This window comes from Ruditapes philippinarum, unplaced genomic scaffold (assembly GCF_026571515.1).
Source record: "Ruditapes philippinarum isolate M1 unplaced genomic scaffold, ASM2657151v2 ctg1395_1_1_1_1, whole genome shotgun sequence".
In the NCBI taxonomy this organism is placed as follows: Eukaryota; Metazoa; Mollusca; class Bivalvia; order Venerida; family Veneridae; genus Ruditapes; species Ruditapes philippinarum.
The window spans coordinates 64,530-88,713 of NW_026853889.1; the positions used below are offsets into that span (position 1 = coordinate 64,530).

Here is a 24,184-nt window from a genome sequence, read left to right on the forward strand (position 1 = left end):
ACACTGTGTAAGCTAAAGGTTTAAAAGAGGATGATAATTAAAATGAACTTGTGATTTTTTTTGAGAGACATATTTTGTAAGTAAATGAACATAATTGATTATTAATGCAGTCTTTGACCAGTATCCATTATTACTGTTTTTTAGAAAAAAAGTCTCACAGTCGCAAGTCTTTCGTACGTTATTTCAATAAGACAGATCTGATTTTAGTTTAAATTTCGATATTAACCTGTTTTTAAATTAAAATCTACGAACAAGTTACTTAATAGTGCGCAATAGCATGTAATGAGTTGCCAAATGTTGAGTTGACCTGAAATCCCCTATAGTAAGACTTATTTTGCAACCTGACCCAGGGACAACATGTACATGTATTAGCAACAAATTGCTGATTATAAAAAAAAACAACAAAAAAAACCCCACTTACTTTGTTTTGAATACATCTAGCATTGTTCCACAGTTGTTTTCCTCACAGAAGAAATTTAAGTTTCCAATTATATTTTGAAATTGTTAAATTTATCTTACAACGGTTATGTACAGCGGAGTATTGATTAAATGTCAGACACAAAATAAAAACTGATGTCTATTTCACTTGTCATTTGTCTCATAATCTTTTTATTAATTGTTTTTCATAGTTCATTTAAGGTAACTCAGTACTGTTTACTTCAAGTTTGTTGTTGTTGTCTTGAACACAAACATGTACACTTCAGACTTCAAAGTTCCATCATAGGTGACCACAAAATTGTCTAATTGTTTTATAAATGTTTTAAACTTTTTAAATTCTGTTTCAGGTTTTATATCACAACCTTCCATTAATACTGTCACTGTATGTGGTATTTTGTTTATAACAGTAATGAGATCATGTAACACTGAACAAGAAATTGTTATATAAAACAAGTAAACACGTTCAATATTGATCATTTGAGGTGACAGTGTTAATGATCTTTCACCTAGATTCATTCTCTTTAACCTAACATCTTTTATATGAGGTAACAATGATAATGTTTGTAGCATTGTTTCTATGTCACTGGAAGATTCTAATTTACTACACCACAATGTGTCTAGTTTACTGGCTGCTGGTAGTTGACTGAGATAAGATGACACAACACCAGGTTTATATAATTTACCAACAATACATTCCTCTAACAACGATACATCCATGTTTAATTGTGACACAGGTATCTTGCCAAATCCTACACATCTTAGTTGTGAATGTTGAGACAGGTCAAGGTTGAATCCCCTACATGAAGTATCATGATCACTACAGTTTAAACCATACAATCTTATTTCTTTCATTGATTTTTTACTAGTGAGGAAATTTAACAATGTCTCCAATACCTCGTGGGTCATAGTGAAACTTTGTATATGTAAATACTCCAGGTGTTGTAATCTTACCAGTCGTCTATTTATCTCTGCAGACAGCCGGCAACGTTTACCTAAAAATTTATGATTTTCCCATTTGCTTGTTAATACAGATAAACATTTTAAAGGGTTCAATAACAAGCTCATTATTTCCTCTTCTACAATTTCTCCATAATATAATAATTTCTCTATATGTGGAAGATCAGAAAGCGTAAATAATTTGATAATTTCTTGTAGACCACAAATACATTTATTTTGTATCATTATCGATTTTATGTTTTCTTTGTTTTGTTGACACAGCTGTTGTAATTGTTTGAAGTAGTTTTCTTGTTTACATTTCTCATTAATGATGAAATCTTGTAAACAAAATATGAGGTCTTTGTTTTCCTGTCTTTCTTTTGCGCTAGAAATGTACATGTCTTGTATATCTACTAATTGATTATTGTACTCATAATGAAAACTTGTCCAAGTTCTGTATTTAATTGTATGTTCATCATTGTTTATCACAGGCATTAAATCACTTGATATTACAGACATTAATTTAGGGTTCATGCTACTGATGAAGACAAACACTTTTGACATGTCTAGAATATTTTGTAAACAGTGGCGTTCTTTAGAAAATAGGATTTTCTGGACTTCACTTGTATTTTGAAAACTTATAAATATTGCTGAAAAGTATTCTTGCATTGTTTTATGTGAAAATGAGATTTTAGAACTTTCGTTTATTAATGTTTTCACTTTACTTTCCGATAATATTCCTGATAGACAGCTTGATTTTAAATCTTCTTGATTAAGATATTTTTCAGCAACATTTGCATCAAAAACTAATGTGTGCTCCTTTTTTTTACCGAACAATGTATAAAAAGCTAGTTTCCCAATGGTCAACAGAAACATGTAATAACTACAGAAATGTTTATGTTTTCTGAAACATTCAGGGACGTTACTCGGATATTTTTTATATGATGAATGAAACTTCCCATGTAACTTTTCTGTTTTAGACAGAAGGAGCTGAATAATGCCTGTATATAATTCAACTGCTGAATTTCCTATTGGAATTTTTTCAACCCATAAACATATAAGATAGAGCAATAGGAGCGGGGTGGAATCCATATCTTCAAGGTCATGGTCACTGATTGCTTCTTCAAATCTACACACTTCATTTTTCAGTTCACTATCTTTAAAATTCTTATTCAACATTTTCATTGCGTTACACTTTAACTGCCTGGTATTGTCTTTATTTAGTTTAACTAGCTCTACTGTGTCGCCTATTTGATTCAAGTTTGACATTCCAAGCTTCCATGGCCGAGTCGTTGTTAAGATTACACACTTTTCACGCGCATATCGATGTGGAATACTTTTAGGAAGTCTTGAACAATCGTTGTCAGGATGAGTCCATTCATCTAGTCCATCTAATATAACAAGGCATTTTTCATCACGTAGAATGTCCTTTAAGAGACCTTCTGGCATTGAAGACGAGCAAGGGAGATTTTGTATGAGTTGTTCTTCAATCATGTCGTCAACATCACATACTTTAGCTAAATCTCTCAATAGAACTAGAAATAAAAACTCAAAGCCAGATAACGCATTCAACTCTTCTTCTTTAAAATGCTTATAATTTTCATCCTTTTGATGAGTTTGACACCACGTCAATGCGAGATATTTCGAAAACGCTGTTTTACCAAATCCAGCGACCGCTGATAAGTATATTTCCTGTGAAATATTTCTACCCGATATAAACAGGTCCTGTAACGACTTGACTCTAGTTGTTTCTTTCCTTCCACCTGTCTGATAAGTATGTATGTCAAATTCTGGCATAATGTAGAACCCGGCTAGAGGGGTAGGGACAGCATCTGTGAGTGGTGAAAGAGGAACTGTACTCTGATTGGTTTTGTACCATGTAATTAGTTCATTCTTCAGTTCTGAAATAGAAAAACAAATCACAACTTTTCATTTAGATACTATAGAGTCATGGCGCTTATGTTTTTCATACTGCAGTACATTTAAACAGTAACAAAGTAATAAAGACATTGAATTAAGTTATTCTTGATATTCTTGTACTAACAACAGTAAGATAAATAGAACGCACAGTTCGTATTGATGAAAACTGCATGTGTTCGTCTGCAAACTTTTAAATTTACAGTAGCAGACGAACACATATTTCATTTAAAAACTCGAAGTATCATATAACATTTTTTTAGAATACCTCTTTGTTGTAGCATCTCTCTTGGTTTGTTTCATCAATTCTATCTGAATGTTACAAATTCTTGAAAATATCTTGAAAAATAAGTTTTTCTAGGCAGCGAATTGCTATTAATGCTACAGTAAATATGAAAATGCAAGGAAGGAAATATTTGCACTGTCTGAACTGTAATAAACATCAATGTAAAATAGACTTTCATATGACAATAGTGAAGCAACAAGAAATATCTTTTAAAAAGATACACTACCGTGTTAAAAAAGAAGATGTTTTAAGGTCGCTTCTAGATTTTATACTGCACTGTCTGTGTACATGTTTGTAAACATAATCACACAATTGAATAATTTTACCCCTCACTGGGCATAGTGGGGAGGGACATTTAGTTTTGCCCTTATGTGTCGGTCCGTTATATTTATTTGAAGTGGTATTGCCCTAAATTTAATTCAAATTTCGCGTAACTAAAAAACCTATTTGAGTCATGAAACTTTACAGAAACAGAGGCGGATATTAAAAAAGCCTCACGGTAATGAGGGGAGGGATGAGGCAGTTTTTGACAGAAAAAATAGAGAATATAACTTAACTGATGTTTTTTTAAGCTTGGACCAGCATCGGCAATCTGCCGGAATCACCAGCGCTAGTCACATAATCAAATATTTTACATAATCGGCCTATATACATGTATATTTATGATTATAGTATATAGCACATATAGAACGTAAAAAAGGTTTGTTTCAAGCACCTGTGCCCGGAATATAGATCTACCCATATGTTTCTCACAGTCACTATGCAGTGAGCAATACATGATATTATTACATATATGTGCATCGCAAGTATTATAATTAATGTAAGATCTGATCTGAGTATCATTATTTTCCTAAAATATTTCATCTCATAAAGAAATAGCTTTTATACAATTGCAAGCGCTTGTAAACAATGGTTTCATTTTTAAACAAGAAATAAAAGTTATTCATTCCAAGTGTTTTCAAAATTGCTTCCATTGGTAAGTACCATTTATGACATATCTTTTATACACCATTTTATTACATAGAGCAACCTCAGAGAAAGTTACAGTTTCAAGCAATTTGTACAATTTGTCCCTCAGCAAAACTGACTATTTTTATATATAAGACGCCGCCTAATCAAAAACATACCATCATATATCAAGACGACATTACCATATATCTTACTAGTTTACAGTCCTATATATAAAATGACAGTATTTACCTAAACCACATTACCATAACTAAAAACCACATACCATGTATCAAAACAACAGTACCATTTATCAAAACCACAGTTCCTTCTTTCAAAGTGACACAGGGTGAGAAAAATGTGCAGGCTGACCAGGACTCGAACCCGGTACCCTCGGAAAAACGTTGATTTGTCTCGGACGTATTCGTGAATTTCTGCTTATAAGCGTTCTATATTGAACCTTTCGATACACAACAATTGCCACGAGAACAAACGACAATTAACGAATGCGCGGACATAATAATTTTGCAGCGCCTAATTGACAAGCAGCGCACGCAACATGTACACTAAACGTAACAAATAAATCCACCCGTGGCAAAAAGCAGCACCATCTATCAAAACGGCATTGACAGCTATCAAAATCCCATTACATCGCAGCATCTATTAAAACCACAGCACAATATAAAAACAAAATGCAATTGCAATGTATCAAAGCTACAGCACCATATTTATCAGAGCCACAGCAACATTTTTTAAAACTACATACCCATATGTTTCAAAAGGACATCACTACAATTACTTTATATATATGGCAACTATGGATATCGTCATATATGCTATTATATTGTATGTCTTTTTATTGCCATTTGTCTGAAGATAATATAAAAATAAAAACATAACATATATACTGTATGGTGTGAACATAATCAAATCACATTTTATTTAAAAAATAGTTAATTTATTTATAGGGCACATTATGCCTAACAAATCTGTATTTCTTAAAGTCTTTAGAATTGTCATGGCAGGTAAGTATTCCGTGTTTCATGTCGATACTTTTTAAAATATTTGAATAATGGGCAACATTAAATCTTCTGCAGGACGACGACGTCGCAGCGATCACAATAACTCGACCTTTTCTTCGAACAGACGAACACCTCTAAATTAGAAAGACATAGCTAATACTACACTTAACATAGCTTCGTCACAGAAGCTGATGATAAAGTATGGCCGTTTGCTGTTGACTGACTACTTGAAACACCTATTGAGACTGGAGCTCACATATGTACTCTTCCAAATTAAAACACGCACACGCGGCAATTTATTGTCATTTATGCAAACACTTCCGTACAGTTTGTCAAGGCGTCACCACGTTTGCCTTATCGCGTTCAAATTAAAGCATTTCGATCTCTTAATGTACCAGCCCCACATCGTGTGTATGATATTTGCACAAAACACTCATATATTTTTTTGTTGATTTTTTTTTGTTGACAACAATGAATACAACGCAGACGGAGGTGGATTCTATTGTAACGCAGTGCGGTGGGCCTTAGCATTGGTGTCAATTTGGATGGTTAAACTTGACACATGACGCATTTTTCAATGGCGTATAACCTTCTTTTACTTTGGCATCAGAGAAACGTGTTTAAATAATGTAAAGTTAAAACAATTTAATTATATATACAAATATATGTTCGAGTTCCTTTTTCATCTTCCATTGAAATGCCTTTGGCCGGTAATATCATAAACTAATCTACTACACGTATGTTCAACAAACTATTTCATTTTATTACTGAATTTTCTTTGTTTGTGTTTTTTTTCTACTTTTATTTTATTTGTAAACATATTTGTAAAGAGACCGCAAGTTCCAGGTTCAACAACAAACATATTTGAAGAGATAGGCCCCACTCGTAAAGATTATCAGAATACGCTTCTTGAATATTGAGAACAATCTCAAGTATCTCGGATGTCACTGTGTTACAGTATACTATTGAGAACACCAATTCATATTTGTACCATAGTTTTGGAACCTCTCTGTTGAAATTGTGTCGGAGTTAATCGTATATTTATACGTACGTGTATGGTGCGTAAACTGGAGTGCAGGTATTAATTTTCCGCACTCCAAAGCATGCCTTAATATTGGCTCATTTATTTTGGGGTTTACATGATAGTTTCACTTCATATCACGGCAGTAATCCACATTTAATTTACCAAAATACAGTTTGCAGCCAAAGCATCCTTATTAGTTATAGAAAGAGCATCGAAACACGAGGCTGTCTCAAAAGAAATTTAAAAAAAATGGAATGAACAGTTTCGTTTTTTAATGTGCAAAAATAAACTAAAAACATAGCAAAAGGAAAACAGATGGTGTTTTAAACATATGTATAAGTTATCTGCCACTGAGAGAATCCCAATTAAGTAAAAAAATATCAAATGCACTTGCAGAAAATGAGATCGGTGACCCATCAGTATTTTTTCACTTGAAATGTGGTTTTTATCATATTCTAACGTTATTTCAAGTGAAAACAATATCTGATGGAAAACTCTGCCTATACGTGTTTTTAATCTAATCACTTTTAAAAGATTTTTGACAGGTTATATAGCCGTTTATTGCAGAGCCCCTAGGCTAGGGTTATATTGCAAATAACCCTTTATATAACGCCATAAATCCGTACATTTTTAACAGCAAACTCGTTTCTAAAAGAAAGAAGAGATTTCTTCATAAATTGACAGCAGACGTCTATATAAATCTATAGAAACGTCACGATTATCCAATGAAAAGGGGTGCAGTATTATAAAGTTTTATATACACGAATGCTGTTTATTTATGAATTAATCTCACTTTGTTCTCTATAAAAGAAGTTTGCTGTTTAATGAACTCGTTATAACTATTCACGACAGATTATAACTTTTTAAATAGAACCCTTGCCGAAATATTGAAGTATGTTACAAACGAAATAAAGGAAAAACATAAACAATAATAAAATTCAATGAATATTTCACTAATAAAAATGAACAAGACTATTCTATGATAATATCTGCCAAAGGAATTTTAATTGAGGGAAAATAGAAGAGGGCCTGAAACATTTATTGTAGTTATAATAATACTGTTTTAAACACAATTACGGATCAAATCTAGCCTCTGTTCTTATTCCCAAGTTTAATACATCCATACCAAATGCATATCATAGAGCCTCCTTTTTCTTTTTCATTTCCAGAGTTAAAAAATGTCTATATGTAATGCATAGCGTACTCCACTCATTTCCATTTTAAGGGCTATTTATATCAATGTTTTATTATATATAAAGCAACACAGTTCTGTCGAAATGTCAAACATTGAAATGTATTCAGCTGCAAAACCTTTGACGCCACGTTCAATACAGATTCAACAGATGTGAACTTGTAAAATAAAATTTAGTATTGAACACAACTCATTTATTTATTTTTGACTCAATAAAAAGTGGGGCGTCTGTTTGTTTGAGTCTGCGTTTGATTTTCCTTTACATAAATCATACAGGGAACTTCAGAAAGATATGCAAAAGATAATAAAGAAATATACTCAGAAATAAATTGTTTGCGTTATCCTTAGCCTGATTTGAGTCAAAAGCGTGTTTCGATAATTATAATCGCTATTCTGGAAAAATAGAGCGAGCGAATGATCCTATCTTTGGCTATTGGTCAAAACCTACATCAAATGGCATATCATTCTTGGAAATTAGTTTTAGTTCTTACATGTGAAAAAACACCTATCAAATACTAATACGGATATCTACCCTATGTGTTATCAAATTCTTTATAGAAGCTGGAATTAAACAAAAGTCTGCTTTTATATACTTAAATGAAGGCTTTGTTTTATTTGACATCGTTGCTTTTGAAAATACGATAAACTAAAAACAGAGAGAAACTAAAATTTTGGTATTCATTTTGTTTATAAACATTCGTTTTGACTTGAAGATCTTTTTTGTTTCAATCCTACATTCATTATTTGTATTTTAAATTGTACAGAAAGATGTAAACTAAGTCTAAATTTGAAGCTTCAATAGCTTAATTTGCATTCATATTAAATATCATTGATTTTGTTTACGAAGACGAAGAGGTGACAAATGCACTTCTTTTCGTTCCATCGAAATACTATCTCGTTTCAATGAGATATTGTCTAATGACCACAAGACATAGTAAAATACATAATGGTGGCTCAGATATGACATGTCCATTTTTTATCTATCTCTTGGGACACAAATAATATCTCCTGATCACGAAAAAAGTATGCCTTGGGAACGTGGTGGGAACGAAGGAGTATATCGTGTTGACGAGATCATCATGTCGAGGAAAGGATAACGAGATAAATCCTTCGATATATACAAAGAGATGGAAAATGTCACCTGTCTACCACCATAGATTACACTTTTCCAAATGTAACGACTGAGTTGTGCTCACTCTATATCAAGGAAACATTCTTGTATACGAAAACAAACTTGCACCACCGTCTGGCGCACCACGCTCGTCTTTTTCGTATTTCTAAAGTCAAACACATCAAATAAGAATATTGTAGTAAAGAATACTCCAAAAAATATAACCTAAATTTCATATTTGACATTGCCAGGTTCTTTCGTTCAAGAATGAATTCAATTTAAAAACCAGTAACACAATTATGACATTTTAGCAAGTTTTAAAATTTTGACCTTTACGTAAAGGTTACCTAAAGAAAAAATTATTTTAGGACTATTTAACACGTCGGTTTCGTTTTATGTGCTCTTTTGTCAAGTATAAATCAAATCTGTATATAAATGATATTGTGAATTATTTTAGGCAAATTTCAATAATTTGATATAGGTCAATATAAGGTCAAGGTCACATAAAAAATAATTCTATATGTTGGTTTTGTCGATTTCTTTTTCTTTTTTTGTTTGAGTTTAAATAAAAAAAAACCCACAAAGTTATCACAATATTTTGACAATTTTAACAAATTGACATTGACGTTGCCATATACATGAATAATCTTTTAATTATAGAATGGTAGTATTTTCTATGGAAGTCAACATTTCGCTTATTTTACAATACATTTCTGCATGTGAAGCGCAATTTTTTTCAGTAACTAAACATCTAATATGCTCCATTTTAAACACCAATTTTACATTTCTAAAGAATACAAATATGCGTTTCTGTGATGATGTGCATATATTCTTCTGGCTACATGCTATAATTGTAACAACAGTCCAATAAATGCAAACAATATTAAGATCTTTCACTTTTTTTTTATTTTAAACTCAAGATGGTGGATTGATTCATAACGTTGTCCATTTGGTTGTAATACTTAAGAATTAGAAACTCATTGTACCTTGTTGTCAAATGTATAGTCTAGCAGAAATCAATAATTTATTTAATCATCACCAATTTTCCTTATTGTTAATGTCACATATTTAAAAAAAGTATAAATGGCAGCTGTGGTTTTTCAATAGTTTACAAGCGGAAACGATCTTTTATTGTATTCGAATGTTTATTTTATACAGTGTATGTTTAACTTCATGTGAACTCGGCTATTTCCGTCATTGATATGCATTGACGAGCTCAGCCCTTCAATATCATGAACACTGGTCATTCGTTCTGTATTGTACTAGTTCAATTGTTTTGTCTGTTGTATGATAATGTTTCTTGGATAGAGAAAGATATGGTGGCTGATTCGTGACATCTTTGCGCATCTCTGTGTCGCTGGCGACAAGACTACACAGTGCCAAACGGTGCTTTGTCGCCTTGTCGCCAAGCGCAACATGCCAAACAGCGCATTGTCATGCGGCATATTATCACAGCTCAAATTGACGGATGGCTTATTTGCGCTTTGTTGCTCGGCATATTATTGCTATATCCTCTTGTTGCTCTGTGCATATCTGAACTGTGATTTGTTGATGTATATATATTGTTTTGGCGTTGTCGGTCCATCCATGTTATCGTCCTTCCGTCCGTCTATCCATCCGACCGAATTTCTTTTCTGCGATAGTTATCTGCAACTTTTGGCTTAAATTCAACGACACTTGATGGGAACCATAAATACAAAGAGGAGATGTGCAAATCGTTGCCTTGTTTCGGTCAGACACTTCAACAAGTTATGGTCCTTGATTAGTTATGCATTATGCATATAGAGCAAAAATAGTTTCCGCACTACATCTCTGCAACTCCTCGCTTGAATTCAGCGAAACCTTATGGGAACATTTAATAACAAGAGAAGATTCGCATACCGTCGCCTTGTGTGATCAGACTCATTTACTCAGAGGCATGGCCCTTTATTACTTATGCGGTATGCATGCAGAGCAATGATTGTTTCCGTGCTAGTTATCTGCAACTACTTGCTGGAATTCAACGAAACTTTATGGGAACCATCAATTCTAGTAGGAGATGCGCATATCGTCGCCTTGTTCTGGTTAGACACACAGAGTAATGGCCAGTGAAGAAGTATGTTATGTTGTATGCATAGAGGACAATAATTCCGCGTTTTTTTCATGCAACTGTAAATTGAACGAATTTGCTTGTTGCGCTGAATGACAAGGCGACAAATGCGCCAATTTGCGCTTTCCGGTTGCACATGCGCAGAGAATAATAAAGCTTAAGATGGAAGGTAATGATTAATTTTATTGTTGATAATAACGATAATAATAATAATAATGATGAAGACAATAATAATAATAATAATGAAAATAATATACTTCCACTTCTACCATTACCACCACTACCACTACGATCACTACTACTACTACTACTACTACTACTACTACCACTACCACCAGCACCACCACCGCCACCACCACAACCAACACCCACGCCACAACCACCACAACTACCACCACCACCACCACCATCACCACTTCCACTACTACCACTATTACTACTTATAGAAATACAAGTTATCGGCTTGTATTTTAGTAAGGACATACATCAACATATACACGATGCATGATGAGCAAAATGAAGATAACGAGATGGTTATAAGGCAATTATATCGTGTTCCCACAATATAAACGTTTTCAGAAATACTAACATTAATGAACCAATCCTTATATTGTCATTTTGCTTTTGTGGATTTTTTCACATGCAGCTTAACATGCAATTGTGGTTAAATCAGCAGTAAATCATGGACAAACAAATTTTTTTTATAGGTGCTTGCATTGTATATCTTGATAAAACAGAATATGATGTAAGAAGTATCATTCAAAAAGCAATCTTATTGGCATTTTTTTCTGCAAATATATATATTTTGTATCAGTAAATGCAATGATCGTCCTTACATGTGCTGAACATTTAAAATGACAGCATTTGAAATTTCATACGTTAAATGTGGCCGTAATTAATTTGTTTCTATATAGATCGCAACAAAATTAATGAAAATATTTTTTGACAACCAATCCCATTTCCAATTGAAGTAGTTGGTGGCATACATCTTGCATTTTTACACAAAATAGTGTGCTCCAAGTGTGCCAAAATAGTGTGCCGATTTAACGTTAAGACAGTCATTGTAACACGTAGAGCGATCACTTAGAAACTCACAAAAGGGTTTTATTTTTATACGCATTGATATAACTTTGCAACCATCCAAGTCGAAATAATTATCGGCAACGTATTAAAGTGCAGAGGCAACCATCACAGTGTAAACTAAAATAATTATAAATATCGTCAGGAAGGCATCCATGTACCAAGAACGGTATTCGAACCTGATATCTCAAACCTCAAGTCAAAGGTGTTTGGCACATTTGCCATGTCAAAAATGACCAAATTATCATAAAATAATCACCCTTGGTATCAAGAATAAAATAACTGTCCACCAACTGTTTACTTATACTCGTATATAAAAAATATACAAAGGATATAACTCGACGTATCGTGTTCACCCGACACAGTCAACATTTTACTGTCGCATTTTAATATAAGATATATTTTCATACTTAAACTTACAAACATAGCACAATAGATATCTTTTAGTAACCATTAAAATATTAAGTCATTTATCTTCATTTACGATATATGGATTATCAACCGTGAAAAAAATACCTTAAAATTGCTAGGTCGACATGTTTTGTGCCAACGAAATTTCCAAAACTTCCACAAGTATATACATTTAGCTTCTAGCCATTCGCAAGAAAGTATTCCAAGCAGGTAAAAAACATTGAATTACAACTGAAATATGCTTTTCGTTGACAATTTATGTCTCTCAATTATGCAATTAAAACGCAATTTTATCACATTTTGTAAGTATACATATTGCAACCATGACGCCACGCGCATTGAGTTAGCTTATGAAAACTTTCCATTTCATTTGACAGCAGCATGGCGGATAATTTGAAGAAACAATGCGGTTTCAAATTAAGTTTTTAAGGCGCGTTATGTGACATGTAATATGTGACAATCGTTATATAATAACTATAATTTGATGTTTCAACCTTTTTGGAATACTTTGCATCTTCATTCATGTAACTTATAAACTGGATCAAAATTGGAAACATGTGATGAACCATCAATTTAATGAAGTGAGCTCATGTTAATTTATATAATAAGAAAGTTCATTATTTTCAATTTTATCATCCTAAAGGACAGTTTTCTGAAGTATGTTAAAGATCTGGACACTTGGAATTAGAATACTGATAAAAACGTTGAATAGCGTTATATTCAACAACGTGGTTTGTTTTTGAAGTAGTCAAAAGATCTGAACCCTTGGAATGAGTGTTCTTGTAGGTTTATTGATCACTGTATTGCACATTGAATAGCATCTGCATTGTGATTGACTATTCTCTTTTTATTATTGACATCGTACACACCATAAAAACAAACTTAAAAGAAAAACAAAACTGGAATTTCCGGATGATATCCCAAGGCAAAATACAATGTAAGACATTAGTTAAAGTTCATTAAAAGGCCCATTATGTCCCAGAAATGTTTTTATTTCAGTTTCTCAAAAGCGTATTATTTATGTTGTAGTGGTGGTATTGTTTCCAGAACGTAACTCACAGTCCAGTTACCTGAACCATCTTTTGCTTTATTGCATCTTGACAGTTTAAAGAAATAATTTATTTTGCATATTCTATGACAGCAAAATACTGCTTTGATAAAGTATTGCTTCTTTAAGGACATATATTTTCTTACTCAGCTCTTCCTGTGCATTTGATAACAATCTAACATGCTCTAAAGCATTATTTAAACTTTATGAAACTCAAGTGTGCCCTGTCATACCATTCACTGGCTTTTAAGGCATAGCTTTAATGATTATGTCATGACAAGCAACAAGGAATTGTGACTTTTGACCTTAATAACTATCAAAATATATAACAAGAGGGCCCAGAGGACACTACATTGCTAATCTTTTTTATGCCTAGTGACCTAATTTTGACGTCAACCGAAATAATCTGCATCATAATAATCAACGCCAACCAAATGATCATTTGTGCCAAGCTTGCCTATTTTTTTCTTTCATTTGTAGCTAAGAAAGCAATTTTTGACGCACAATGGACACAAACTCTACGATACCGAACAAATCCACATGCGAAACCCAACGTACACATACTGAAAAAACCTTTCAGTAAAGATTCTTGACTCTAGGTCAAATACTTTTAGATGTTGTGACTCAATGTTTAAACAGACGGACGAATGCACGTATGGACAAGGGCTTATCTTTTTTCCCTCCTAAAACACAACACAAGTTGTAATTTGCAAATTTTACTCAGTCAAGGACAACAACTTAACAAATACTGAACAAATCCACATGCATAACCCCACCTACACAACTACACATGCTGATAAACCGTTCTATAAAGACTATAGACTCTAGGTCAAATACTTCGAGAGGCTGTAACACAATATGAAATCGGACGGAAGCATGGACGGGCGGACGAGGGCTTATTTATTTTCTCCCTTCTAAAATTGAAAACGATAAAAGGTGAATTCACTTACTTGAAGCTTTCTTTGATCGGCTTGGCGATCCCTGTAAAAAGAATGAAAAACATATAAAATTATGATATGTATGATTGTGGTTGATGAACTATTTAAGTGTTATTTATTTCAAAATGTAAAGCAATTAATATCTTGTCATTGAAAATGAAGATGAATTATTGTTATTGTTCTAATAAGAATGTCCTATAAACAGGGCGATAAATCAACATAATTATTTTATATGATTATTGTGATGATATATCCGGATAAATTCTTGTCAGTAACATTTTTCCAAAAAAAAATCCCCATTCAATTAGTTATGAATGAAAATTACAAAAGCTAGTGTAGACAGTAATATTACTTGAGAAGGTTATCATCTTTTGTTAACTGATATGCCATTGCTATTTGATGAAGTTGAAAAATATTAAACTTACATCAAAAGTATATCAAGTATTATAAATACAAAGATTTGACCTTGACCCCAGTCCCCAAGTTCAATCTGAACTGAACATTTGTTAAACATTCATTGTTTTCAACAGTGACATTAACCTTGATACAAGTGTTCAATGCTAGTGGATCAATACAAAATATGAGAGATATCACAAATTAATAAACTTTCTAGGAGAAATTTAAGATTAATACAACTTGCCAGAATAGTTAACCATACCAGGTCCTATATTTTATAAAAGGTGAATTGCTGGAAAAATGGATAGCATAAAAACTTTGTCAATAGCATGAACTTTCCATTGATATTTAAACGTGTAAACTATGTAAACTATGTAAAACGTTTAAACAATGAAGTCATGAAAAGAGATAGAACTTAAGATAAATGCAACTTGCCGGTTTGCGTTAACCATATCCATTAACAAATATAAAAAGGAAATAACTTCGAAACAAAAAAGCAATAGTTATATAACTTTTACGATCAGGTACTTTGTTCTAGTGTGAAAAAATGAAACTTTATATTCATTTAACTTGCCGCTTTATGCTAACCTCTTACAGACAGACGTTCGAATGGACGATTTAACAACTCTATAGCCGAGAAAACAAAACTAATCGAGTTTTGTTCATCACAAACATTTAGGCAAAAAAAAACAACAAAAAAACAAGAGCGATAACTAAGATTATGAAAAAAATATGAAAAAGTAAGTTAATTCATATCAATGTTCAAACTGATATTTCAAGACATGCTCCTAACAAGTATTTATCATAAAAAGTAACAAAGGGCAAAACTTAAAGGATATAAAACGTAGAGCTATAACACTTTAGCACTTTTCCTAAATGAGATTCAGCAACCTTTGAAATAAACATCTTAAATCCTTCTCGTGTTACACTCTAGACAAAAATAAGCATGATTTAGGAAATAACTAAACAACAGTTTGGACGGGGTATCACTACTGTGCCTAACACACCTTCTAATTGAGATGTAAACGAGTATAAATATAAAAAAATTCAAACTGATTATTCTAATAATTATCGAGTTATAGTCCAGACAAAATTAAAGAATAAAATTTATCAAAGGTCAATTACTCATAATCATGATGAGTACAGTTATCATACCTGCACATTGCACTCTTTCTTAAACATATCTATATAGCTTTAAAGATTCAACACGATTCAAGGTACGCTCTGGACTAAATATAGCATAAAAAAGACAAAATAAGTATTGCAGACAAAAAGAAAAAACACACAGTCACTATATATAAAGAAAGGTACAGATACTATTCTTGCAAACGGCACTCCTCCTGAATAAGATCTATGAAGTATCAAGTTCATATCTAAAATATGACTGATGTAAAGCAAATAAGATATACGTTTAAGTTATAGGAGTATTTCTACATTCAAAAGGGATTTGTTACTCCAAATTCGAAGTAGACAAACACATCACAAAGAATATTTGGATGCTGGCATGCATTTAAGCTCGACAGAGCACAACGTACTGAAAGGAAAACTTTTGTAATGGCAGTGTATGTGGTTCGTCGCCCGCCGTTATTATAAGTTTCCTACTCAACCGCAGTATTAATTTTGACATAAACAAACATAGTGATCCTTAGTCTAAAAGTAGTCTTAATAAATGAATATTATGTTCTGAAAATAAAAATTACAATGGTCCACAAGCTTATATACTTAGCAAAATAATAACAAAACTTTTCATGGACTAACAATGGGCATATTTGATCCGGGTTTTGCTCCCCGAGTAGGTTTTCAACACAGAAAAAGTATACATCTTGATGTGTAAGAGATATGTCAATGACAAAGTTCAAAGTGTAAAAATGAACAACGGGCAATAACTCCAAAATAAAGCAAGATATAGTTATGGTTCTTTTGCACTGCACTTCTATTTTATGAGAGCAATCTTCCTACAAAACGCTTATGTTTTTAGAGCTCGGACAAAGGTCAAAGAGAAAAAAATGGATCAAAGAGAGAAAAGGCCGGTTGCATTTGTATACGAAATATCAAGAGTCTGTGATGTTACGAAAATATTTACCATTGACCATTAATGTCGAAAATTTAGCTAAGTCAGTCAACAGTAGGCGGACAGACCTGACATAGAATCCGACAATATGGGATCACTTCTTAACGAGACTTTGAGATTCTGAATCTTTGAATAAAAACCAATATTGTTTATAAGAATAACTTAATAACGTCTGAGGCCCCCGGAACTGTCAATACACGCTCGAATTTTCCGCCTAACGGAGTGAACGTAACGCCATTCCATCTGCAGTGCCGAAAGAGGTCGTTAACGTTGTCTTTCTTGTGAATTGCGTCCTCACACTTCGCCTACATTCGTCCAAGACAGATTCAGTGGGATTCATATTCGAAGAGACTGCGACCAGGGATGCAGACGTTAACGTGGTTGCGACCTAAAAAATTGGTTGTCAAACGGGCAGTGTATGGTCTTGCATTGTTTTGGTGGAAAATAAACCAAGGACCATAAGCCTGCAAGAATGGTAAAATAGTGTTTGCCAGTATATTCACATATCCCTGTGTTGTAAGGTTGCCACGACCACAAGCTTTGTCTTTCGGTCCCCTCTAATCCGTCCCCATACCATTACACTCCCCCACCAAACCTATCCCTTTCCCAGATTCAACAATATGTGAAAGGTTCATTTCTGCGACGATAAATTTGCCTGCCTCTAAAGCAAGATTCGTCGCTGAAACCTGACCATACTGGTTTGTGTCCAGCGTAAATCACGCTGTTCCCAGGATAGCCTGGCGGGATCTCAGTATCTGACCAGTATATGTTCTTCAGACATGGATTGGAATGTGGGATTGCATAAGGCGATCTCAGACAGTTTGGGTACTGACATGTAGCTGACGAGCAGTAGCTGTAGCGGGACAAAACAGGCTGTGAAGGCGATTCAGCCTAGTGACGTGGTCGTCCCTTAGTGGCGTCACACAAGGTGCACCAGATCTCGGACGATCATGAACGGCTCCAGTATTACCCAACCGTGTACTAAGATTATATATTGTTATCTTAAAACAGCCAAAATGCTGTGCAACGTACATATCCCTAGCACGCACTTGATTTTGTGCAGAGTAATCCCCTTTCACTTTGAAAATAATATGAACTTTTCAGTTTCCGTCTATTATCTCCCCGACAGTATTACACATTCAACTCAAATTTGACATATGCATATATCAATGGAATGCGCAGGCCAAGTTCGAATTTAGTCATGATTCGATGATTTTTTGGCAAGAGTTATGTCCTTTTCACTTTGAAAATAATATAAAATTTTCAGTTTCCGTTCAGTCTTCTCTAGGGTATTACACATTCAACTCAAAATTGACATATGGATATGTCAAAGAAATGTGCAGGTCAAGTTTGAATTTTGTAATGGTTTGATGAGTTTTGGCATAGTTATGCCCATTTTACTTATTTGGAAAAAAGAAATTTTCAGTTCCCATTTATTATCTCCCCAACAGTTGTACATATTCAACTCAAATTAAAGATATGGATATGTCATACGAATGCATTGGTCAATTTCGAATTTGGTCATGGTTTTATGATAACTGACAGAGTTATACCTTTTGCACTTTGAAAAAAAATCAGAAATTTTAAGTTTCCGTTCATTATCTCCCAAATGGTTGTACACATTCAACTCAAATTTAACATATAGATACATCTTAGGAATAAGCAGTTTAAGTTTGAATTTGGTCGAGGTTAAATGAACTTGGACAAACTTATCTTTCCTGAATGTTGGAAACATTTTGATTTTCAGTTTCAGCACTCATACTTTTGTGGAAATGTATGTAGCCATTATTTTGGTCACAAATATGCAATATGCAATTTACAAAAGGTTAAGACTGAATAATTTCAACATTGTATAAAAATGGATTGAAAAGTTTTAAGGGCTTTGAACTTAAAATTAAAAATATAATTTGTACAACAAATTTGGAACTAAATATTATAACATCTGAAATTTTGGCTGCATGCGGGGGCATCCGTGGCATGATGACACATTCCTAGTTCTATCCATACATCCGTTTTAAACTCAGTATTTATTTATATTTCTCACAAGAAACAGATTATTTATGCACTTCATCATGTTTAAGAAAGCATTCCAAAGCCATGCAAAGATACCATCCGCTACGCTCTTGTAATTCATTCGTTCACAAATCAGCTGCTATTTGAATATTCTCGTGTTTTTCATTGTTTTGCATTTTGTAATAAGGTCAGGTAAAATACTTGTTGAGTTGAGTCACAGAAAAAGAAAGAAGAACTTGTCGAGTAGGCAAAGGTAAGATTATTTTGAAAATTTATATGAATACATAACATATTAATAATATAGACAGATATTTAATCATAAAAACGGAAAACGTTATCTTTATATATAATTTATTTCATGGTAAATAGATTATCAGGCTATTTTAATGTAATCAAAATGAACGACTTTTTCAAAGGAAAGTAAATATTAGTAATTGTAGTTATACCATCATGTAAGTTGGGTTTTGTTGTGTTTTTTTTTGATGGCTGATTTTAAATGTTTTTAAAATTTCATCCATGTTTGGAAGAATTTTCCTTCGGTGTATGCTTAAGTAGTATCATCCGTTATTCATATGTTTGGTAAGACCGCATGTAAGCACGCAGTCTAGAATGAAAGCGCAAGTCGTATTCTTGCGAATAACAGGCGAGTACTGGTATACGAAGTCCAAATCATAATGTAAAAAAAACTGGGAAAAAATGAGATAAAAAGGTCTTATACTTAAGATGAATTATACTATCAGTGAAAGTAATGTTTTGGGAAAGAAAGATGCAGAAGATGACTTCGATTCGATATGTACCAAGTATATAATCGTCATATATATCCCATAATGCAGAACTGTTAAATTAATGCAAGATTGTATGTAAGACATAGTTGCGGAAATAAATGCCGAAAACAAGTATCATATGAAGTTATATATTTCGGCAAATGTGTTAGGTATACCGAAAAACAAACTATAAAGAAAGGCTAAATGTGCGTTATTGTACCTATTAATATCGGCGAAACATAAACTTCAACGCCAGAACAGTAGTCAGATCGTTTTTTCGGAATATATGTTATGAGAGTCCTTACAGCCGTATGCGCTAATTTATTTCTATTAATTTGATGAAATGTACTTTAATATATATAGCGACCCTTTTTCCTAATCAAAGTCGTCATCACCCCACTCCCCCCATAAAAATGTGCACAATTAAGCGATTTTTTTTTTCAAATGTTTGCGTTTACGGTGAATATTGTGCAATGCACGAGTTTCTCGACTTCACAAATTTTCTATTGTATAGAGAACAAAAGAACAAAAACAGTTCGGTATATATTTGCAGACCCACGAAAGGCCCGTTGTGTTAAAACCACAAAATGTCATGCCCACGAATATAAGTGAATTCGCAGTAATCGATCGAAGGTCAATAAAATTATGTAGACATGCTTATCACGCATAATAAACACACCCTGGAATTCCGGTTTATATATTGTAATGTTTCTTATTTTTGCTGAGTATATATTTTGATCTCTAGCTCTACCTTGGGATCCTCTACAGAGGTTATAAAAAGTATGCCCTTTCAGTCAATCTTTGCCTCACCCCTAGAGTCACTTCATTTATAAACAAACACAAACATAGGAAAATTAATATAGGTCTTTTTGTAAATTTGCAATACCTGGAGCTTAGATATTGGACATGCGACATTGCCTAGTGAACATCTATTTATCTTTTATAAGTCATGCCATTTTGAGTTCCAGTCTTTTCGGCCATTTAGTACACAAAGACTTGTTTATTAAAAAAAGTCTAAAAATGCCATGAAAATATATATAATGTATAAACTAAATGTCATATAAAGTCAAAACTGATCCGTTCGTTTGGTACTTAGTGTCAAAATTAATACATTTTGGGAAACGGCATAGCCGAAGTCCTTGATATTTTGAATGTAGCACTTCCTAGTGGACCTATACAACAGAAGTATTAGTCATGCTACTATGGTTACTTACTTTAAATAGAGTTGTATGTAAAGACGTTATTTTCGGTTGCTTTTTTTATATTCCCACAAAACATAGTTGGGGAGCTATTATATAGGAATCATTTTTGTAGAGTCCTATCTCATCTCAGAAACTAGAAGAGATGTTAACTTGAAACTTTGATGATACCACTTTTCCATTTTTTTAAATGAAAAAAATAGGAAGAAGATGATTACAAACCAATCAATTTTTATTTATTACTGGTTCACAGATGAAACAACGTACAACTATTGGTACACATTAGTAATATCGTCAAACAATAAATAGGTCATTGACAAGCTAAAATTTTGCTTCAGACCATATCATTTTTAAAAAGTTAAGATGGCGGTCGGGGGTATGAATCACGTTTAGTAATAGTTCTAGCAATTTCAGTTTTCTATAAATTTCCTGAAACTTCAATGCCCTGAGCTTAGACATGATGTCATTTGTCTAGGAAACGATGAACATTGGGTCATAATTTACCCGTCCATTGGTGTGCTTAGTTTGTTAAGACTTAGATAGGAACATACTTTTTAGTCTTCTGATGTAAAACTGCAATGCCGAAATCTTGTACGCGGAAAAAATAATTGTCGCTGACTTTGCCTTATTATTTTGCCCCTGTGCTTATAGTATTTACAAACACTAGAAGTTTTGCAATTGAAAGAGGAAAGGGTAAAAGGAATTCTTTATTTGATATGTAAATAATATTAAGCATAATCATTGTTCTTATTCTTTTCCAGTACAGGAAAGAAAAATGATCTGGGTAACAGACACAGGGTCTTGCTTTGTTGATAACTCCCACGAAATATTTTATGTGCAAGCATAATATTTGCAAGTTATAGCCTATATTTTGATATAACAGTGTCATGATCGATGCATTTAGACATAAACTTTCAAAGAATTTGAATAATATTACAGATACCGACACAGAATAAACCCCCTATAGAAATGATCACATGAATATGATTAATTAAGTATCGATATAGATGGATTAATCGCAGTAATTTAAACAGAAGTCTCAATTTCAGTGGGAGGTCTTGTATTTCATTTTATTCACAATAACAGTAGCCCTTTTTTATGATCGTTGACTTTAAAATAACTGCCCGTTATCGTTAAGGTCGAATTCAACTACGAACTGTGGATTATTTGATAGCTTTTAGAACTTTGATGGTATTACTAACGTGCCTGCTCCTGCCTGAAATAATGAACGGAAGGACATCTGAGGTATTCTTCCACCATTCAAGCCGGAAAGTCACCATTTGACCTCTACTCAACTGTGCGACGTACGACCCAACCAAAGCAAACAAATTAACAAAGACAGAAATTGAATGAGTAACTGGAAGCTTTTGCTACACATAGACAATGTACTTGATAAGCACTTGGTAAGTTATAAAAGTTAATATGAAGTATTGAAAACGAACCTTTAAGTGTGACTTTGGACTTGAAGAGCTGAACAGATTTCTGACCTTCATAAGACCTTTTTGGAAAAGTGATGTTTTTGTTACCACATGAACGCGCTTATTAAACGAAGCAGCGCTAGCCCCCATTAAAACATCTGCTTTTGCTTCTTCACCAGCCTTGGTGATTTCAGATAAAACGTCGTCTTTTGCATTACAAATTTCAGAGATAGCTTCACTTTTCTGTCCATCAATATCGCTTTTTGCTTGATCCCCGGCTGTGTTTATTTTAGATATACCATCAGTAGTATTCCCAGCAATGTCTTGTAATACCTGATCCCCGGCTGTGTTTATTTTAGATATACCATCAGTAGTATTCCCAGCAATGTCTTGTATTGCCTGTTTCCCCGCTGTGTTAATTTCAGATATACCATCAGTAGTCTTCCCAGCAATGTCTTGTATTCCCTGTTCCCCGGCTGTGGTAATCTCTAACATAAGTGTTTGCTTTACCGATGTCCCAGCGTTTCCAACATCAACTAAAGCGGCATTCTTAAATTCATCAACATTTAGTTTTAATGTATTACGTACAGCTAATGCTTTCTCATCAAGTTTACGCAAAAATCCTGCTGTTCTTTCGTCAAGTTCGATTAACGCCTTATTTCTATTCTCAAGAAGTGATACTGTGTCTCCTTGGCTTATGTGTATTTTGTTGTTTCTTAACTGCAATGCAAAAGACATACATAAGTGTAATATTAAAACATTGAGTTTAATGTGCCTAGTTTAACAGTTTAACATAACTATCACAGTATATTCCCCATGGTCCGCTTAAACTATCGCTTGAGAGGGCGAGGTAAGTACGTAAAATGCATGAAATACATGAAACCGATTATTTATGTCCAGCTTTAAAGCCTGTATTTTCCGGAAAAAGCTTCCTAAAATATTTTGTTTATACTTTGAACAACGATTATCATTTCAACATATAATCGACGAGCATATTCACTTGACACTTTACAAATAATTTATGTTATCTGTTTAAGTTTAAAATGAATACAACCAGTATATTAATGTCATTCTAAAGATTGATTTGCTTGCAAAGCTTCAACACGAATTTTCTTACATCACAAAAGGCCATTACTCAGTCTAATTTTTTGTTACATTCATCGGGTTCAGAGAGTAACCTCCATTAATGATCTCAAAACCTGTATGCATCGAATAAATGTCTTCAGTTCTGAAAATTGATGTTACATACTAAGCTTAAATGACTCTACCGGGGTAATTTGGCATGAAAAGACTGGAAAGGATTTTACGAGATTAAGGTCCCATTAGATGCAGGTCTAGCTCAATAACTTGTATGGAACATTTCAGATCATCCGCACTCTCTATTTTCCTAGAACAATTAGTCTTATTGTGGAATATGACCAAAAATTTAAAAGCAATACAAATTTGTTCACTCAAATCAGGCTAAGAAAAGTACAAAATATGATTTTCTGAGTATATTTCTTTATCAAATTCTGGTTATATTTCAGTTTTAAGTGTCCGAGCTGATTTATGTAAGACATTTCGGCTTTTTGTCATGTCCTCAGAGGAGTTCATTAGACCAAGAATTTTGCAAGCTCAGAGACGGTTTATAATCAGTCAAAATTAATGTCAGTGTAATGGTCTTTGGATGGTGACCTCTATTTATGGTAACGAAAACATGCATTAAGTATATAGTAAAATCCTTCAACAAGTTCTCAAAGGGCAATAATTTAGTAAAATCCACCTAAGAGTTACGGGTTCTGGATAAATTATGTTTTGTCCGGTGACATCCAATTATGATCTCGAATACATGTATTTCACTTAATTCCAAATGTTTGTCGCGTTCTTTTACTTATCCGTTCATG

At 33.3% G+C, this 24,184-nt stretch overlaps 1 protein-coding gene across 1 annotated transcript; it reads right to left on the bottom strand.

Annotated features, from left to right (window-relative positions):
- Window positions 1-428: 428 nt before the first annotated feature.
- Window positions 429-22,796, bottom strand: LOC132738257 (uncharacterized). Its single transcript, XM_060725725.1, has 3 exons — window positions 22,326-22,796; window positions 14,453-14,483; window positions 429-3,275 (listed from the first exon to the last, which is right to left on the bottom strand). Exons 1-3 carry the CDS (start codon window positions 22,794-22,796, stop codon window positions 655-657), a joined length of 3,123 nt encoding a protein of 1,040 aa, XP_060581708.1. The 3' UTR covers window positions 429-654.
- Window positions 22,797-24,184: the final 1,388 nt, after the last annotated feature.